This window comes from Lathyrus oleraceus, chromosome 4, assembly GCF_024323335.1.
Source record: "Lathyrus oleraceus cultivar Zhongwan6 chromosome 4, CAAS_Psat_ZW6_1.0, whole genome shotgun sequence".
NCBI lineage: Eukaryota > Viridiplantae > Streptophyta > Magnoliopsida > Fabales > Fabaceae > Lathyrus > Lathyrus oleraceus.
Window position 1 is genome coordinate 463,028,764 of NC_066582.1, and position 5,067 is coordinate 463,033,830.

General features: G+C 35.4%; 1 protein-coding gene across 1 annotated transcript; it reads left to right on the plus strand.

Annotated features, from left to right (window-relative positions):
• The first annotated feature begins 1,714 nt into the window (after positions 1-1,714).
• On the plus strand, positions 1,715-4,829 carry LOC127076121 (rho GTPase-activating protein 5). Its single transcript, XM_051017687.1, has 5 exons — positions 1,715-2,421; positions 3,119-3,239; positions 3,334-3,453; positions 3,535-3,765; positions 4,010-4,829. The coding sequence occupies exons 1-5, from the start codon at positions 1,991-1,993 to the stop codon at positions 4,565-4,567; spliced, it is 1,461 nt and encodes a 486-aa protein (XP_050873644.1). The 5' UTR covers positions 1,715-1,990; the 3' UTR covers positions 4,568-4,829.
• Positions 4,830-5,067: the final 238 nt, after the last annotated feature.

Genomic DNA, 5,067 nt, shown 5'->3' on the forward strand with positions numbered 1-5,067 from the left:
CCATATTAGGAAGTAGTTAAAAGAATCATGAGATATTTTCAAGATACACTTGACCAAGGTGTTATGTTTCTAAAACTTAAAGGCAAAAGAAACAAGTTGATTGGTTTTTATGATCTAGATTTGTATAGATACAAAATGGAGAGGATAAATACAATGGTGTACGTATGGAAATTATCCAAGTCTCCAATCTCGTGGTGTTCCAAGAAGAAAATTGTAGTGGCCCTTTCGTGAGGTTGAGTGCATCTAAACTTGCAATGCAACGTATCAAGGTGGCGCTATAATCCTTATAAAGTGAAATAAAATAGAAAAAAAAAGTGAAACTTTGGTAGACAATAAACCAACAATTAACCTTACTAAAAACTTCATAGCTCATAGAAGAAGCAAGTACAAAGAGATCAAGTTTCATTTTATTAATAATCAATTAAACAAGAAAAAGATCATTCAAACCTTCTGTAAGATAAATGATAAAGTTGAAATGTCCAAACCAAACCACTAAAAATTGAGAAAATCAAGAAAATGAGGAGGATACTCAACCTACTTAATGTAAAAACTTTGAATCAAAAAGGATGGTTGAAATGTAATTCAAATTAAAGGGTTTAATTGTATTACTTAGTGTCAATGCAACAACTTAGTTGAGTTAGTTACATTACTTAGTCTGCAAATAACTAACTATCAAAGTTAGTTATAATGTTTTGCTCCATATTAGTGCATTATAAGTCCAATTCATAGAGTATTATGAGTCAAATTCATAGAGTATATAAGTAGTCACTTCAATGATCATGAATGATAAAATAACGAGCATAATCGATTTTGAATCTAATTCTTTTCCTTTCATATGTTGTAATTAGTTCTGTCAATAAATAGAGATTCTTCAAAATCGTTTACAACTTTGTCAATGATCGACCCCATCAAATTCTAAATAACAATTCAGAGTCTTTAATATCTTCGCAACTACATTAATGATTTGATCAAAATTGATTCAACAAAACAGTTAAGAGTCTTTGATATCTTCACGACAACAATAATGATATGATCGGACATTGATTCACCAAAAACATAAAGAAAGAAAAAAAACCTAAGTTGAAACTTTTACTTCCTAACAACAACTTCAATTATTGTTGGAGTTCACAACTATTTTTCTAAGTGTTAGTTAGTCACACTAAATTATGAGTCATTTTCCATCTATAACAACTTTGCATATAGAACTAAGTGATATCATACTTTTGGACATTTGTTTTCTCTACATCATCAATATCATATACAGTAACTCTAACAATGATGGAGTCAAAAAATAGAACCCTCCCATTCATGCACAGAAATCTGACTCCTAAGCATAATATGTCATGTGTGATGGGAACACATATCTAGTAGCTTTAAAACATGTCACTAGGAACCTCACAAAAATACACACACTCTCATGTCTTCTTCCACTGTCTCTTTTTTGTCTTCACTCTCTCATCACGAGCCACCAAACTCACTTATTTACCTGCTTATTTTTATATTCACAAAAAAGTTCACAGAGATTGGATCTAGTGTAGAAACCATTATAACCATTAAAACCATGTTCATGATCAAAGAACCTTACACATGTGTACAGTGTATGTACTTAATTAATCATTTTTATGAAAAAATCACTTATGAAAATTGATTTTTAAGACTAGAAGTATTTATTTTTTCTTGCTCATTTACTACCTTTTACTTCACTTTTCTTAATTATTCCAACCAACATGATCCTAACAAAAACAAAAAGAAAACCAACAATGTTTCATGTCACCATCAATCTTACCACCTTACTTAGTACTTACCTTCCCAATCCAATTGTCGTTCATAATTTCCCTCTCAACCAAACTCATCCTTTTTCTTTCTCTTCTCTCTTTTTCTTCTTCCATTTTTCACCACAGCCTTTACTTAACCAAAACCACTTCACATTCAGATCCTTTCAGCTTTATTTAGAACCAACCCATTATTTCTTTCTTGGTAATTAACCCAAATGACTCGCCTTTTTCGATCCAAATCATGTGGTGTAGCAGGTTTTAGAATCTCTGAGTTCAACACTGTTGCTCAACAAGGAAAGGAGAAAGAAGAAAAAGAAGAAGAATTAGAAAGTGATGATGACAATGATGATGACGAGGAGGAGGAGGAGGAGGAGAAGTACTCAAGCAACAATGTTTCGAGACATTTCACGAAAGGATCCAACAACAATAATCAAAACCAGTTTGCAATATTGGATATTGTTGTTGCTGCTCTTAAGAAATCGCTTGTTACTTGTAGTGTGGAAAGAGAGGATGTTTCTTCCTTAGATATCAGCTGGCCAACAGAAGTTAGACACGTGTCACATGTTACTTTTGATAGGTTCAATGGCTTCCTTGGTTTGCCTTCTGAGTTTCAACCTGAGGTTCCTACAAGAGTACCTAGCGCAAGGTCAATTTTGTATATCTTATATTGTTCATAGAACATGAAATTTATGTTTTGTTCAATTTTGTTTAGATTCTTAAACTTATGTTTTGTTTAGATTTTGTGTAGATTTTCTAATTTATGTTTTGTTCAATTTTGTTTGGATATTTTGATGAGAGTGTGTGTTCATGGTTTCAAATTGAGAGTTGCGGTTGCAGGTGTTGCTATTGTGGTCATTACGGTTGCTATGATGCGCATTGCGGCTGTTGCAGCGTTGGTGTTGCGATTGTGGTCATTGCGGCTGTTGCAGCGTTGATGTTGTGATTGTGATCATTGCGGTTGCTGCGATGCGCATTGCAGCCGTTGCAGCGTGAATTTTATTTAAAGAGTTTGAAATACACCGTTAAAAACACTGTACAACTTTTCAGAAGGAAATTGAGTTTTTGGGTTCTAAATTTTGAGTTTTGACCAAATTATTTGAAGAAACCTGGCCGAATATTGCGGCCACAATATTGCTGATGTGGTTTCTAACTTGAAAGAATGCGTCATTTCAAATCACACTATAATTGCGGTCCGATGCGGTTGCAGTGATCACCGCATCAGCAGTTTGCGGCCGCAATTGTGGTTGTGGACCGCAGTTTGTGTCATTTAGATGCAATGCAGATCTCACTACAACGTAAGGTTTTCTTTGTTTTTGTTCTAATACTGTCTTTAAATCATGCAGTGTGAAGGTATTTGGAGTTTCTGCCAAGTCAATGCAGTGTTCTTATGATGACAGAGGGAATAGTGTCCCAACAATTCTGCTGAGGATGCAAAAGCAATTGTACTCCGAGGGAGGTCTTCAAGTATGTTTATTTGTTAAATTCGTTTGAATCGATGTTAGTTACATACGAGTTTTACGAATTTTAAGGTCTAATTTCATGTTTTCCATGGTCGAAGGCAGAAGGAATATTCCGCATTACTGGTGAGAATAGCCAAGAAGCGTTCGTTCGAGATCAGTTAAACAAAGGCGTAGTTCCAAACGGAATCGATGTTCATTGTTTATCCGGCTTGATCAAGGTAATATTAATAGTAATTATGGAGATGTCTAATTCGACTTCTTTGCGTCTTTGCGTCTAATTGAAGTTTAACAATTTGCAGGCTTGGTTTAGAGAGCTTCCAACTGGTGTACTTGATTCGCTCACACCGGAGCAAGTTATGCTATGCAACACAGAAGATGATTGTACAAACCTTGTCAAGTTGCTTCCTTCCACAGAAGCTGCTCTTCTCGATTGGGCGATAAATTTGATGGCTGATGTTGTTGAGTATGAACAGTTCAATAAGATGAATGCGCGCAACGTAGCTATGGTTTTCGCGCCCAATATGACGCAGGTTCGATAACAATAGCATTTCAAGAAAATTTATGTTTTTGCTTATTCTTTGGTGATTATGTTAAATTGTTTCTGACTAAAAATCAATTGTAGATGCAAAAAGTCTAAGTTCTAACATCAAGTTAGAATCGATTCAGGAGGCAGAGTCAATTCTACTCGAAAACGTCTAAAAAAGTTAAAATCAATTCTATATCTCAGGAATCAATTTTGCAGTCTCTAAAAGCCAGCTTTCTTTTGTAATGCAGATGGCAGATCCTTTAACTGCATTGATTCATGCGGTACAAGTTATGAACTTCTTAAAGACATTGATTTTGAAGACACTTCGAGAACGAGACGAATCGATTTCCAATGCAAGATTGCTTTCAAATAGCATGGATTTCACCTCCTGCAAAGATGAGTTTCCTCCTTTCAACTTCAACCGAGAGGAGTCATCGTGCGAACTAACCGAGGACGATTGTGACAAAAAAGCATCAACTACCAAAAGAAAATTCTCAAGGACTTCTACCTTAGGAAGAATAGAATGGAGCGTAGAGAAACTCCGAAGCTCCGAGGAAAAGAGAAATCGAGACGAGGTATTCAAATCTTTTTCAGCTGATAGCGCAACTTCCACATTTGACAGTGGTCCGTTAGAAAATAGTTATAGTTATCGACGTAGATATGACAGCGAACATTGGCTGCGATTGAGAAATGGCGTGCGCAAGTTATGTAGGCACCCGGTGTTTCAATTGAGCAAGCCATTTAAGAAGTCGGCGAGTCTTGGCATTGTAAATACTAGGGATGGAGGAGGAGAAGCTTGGGCTTGAAATTGCATGTTTACGAGGTTTTAATTCCTAACATCACCGCGACTACAATTGCAGCCGCAACTGCAACGGCTGTATTTAGTCTTAGTTTCACGCAATGTCAAGAATCGTAGCCCAACCGCGGTCGAAGCATGCATTATAGATGTGTATGTGTGTGAAGTTGTACTTAGTATAAGCATAGTTTCAGTTTTAACATCTGTTTGATGTTCTTAGAAGAATGTAAGTTCATGAGATATTTGAAAATGTTAACAAATGTTCTTGCAAATGATTGTTCAATAGAAACCTTAGTAAGCATCTAAGAATAACCTTAGTAAGATCTCGAATCTCGCTTATGGATCCTTTGCCTTCGAATAACAAAAAAAAATCCATGGTCATTCAACATGAAAGACCTCTTCATGTTACACAAAATGATGATTCAAAAATTTGGATAAATACTTTTGATTCTAATTCTTCTCAAGGTTCAATATGGTGAATTACTATACTTTGATATGAGGTTCCATTTC

What these genes read in the sequence shown, in the direction of transcription:
- LOC127076121 (XM_051017687.1), top strand. Translation starts at nt 1,991, where the DNA reads ATGACTCGCCTTTTTCGATCCAAATCATGTGGTGTAGCAGGTTTTAGA. An exon ending in GTTTATCCGGCTTGATCAAG is followed by an intron (nt 3,454 to 3,534) that starts GTAATATTAATA and finishes AACAATTTGCAG; the next exon opens with GCTTGGTTTAGAGAGCTTCC. An exon ending in TCGCGCCCAATATGACGCAG is followed by an intron (nt 3,766 to 4,009) that starts GTTCGATAACAA and finishes TTTGTAATGCAG; the next exon opens with ATGGCAGATCCTTTAACTGC.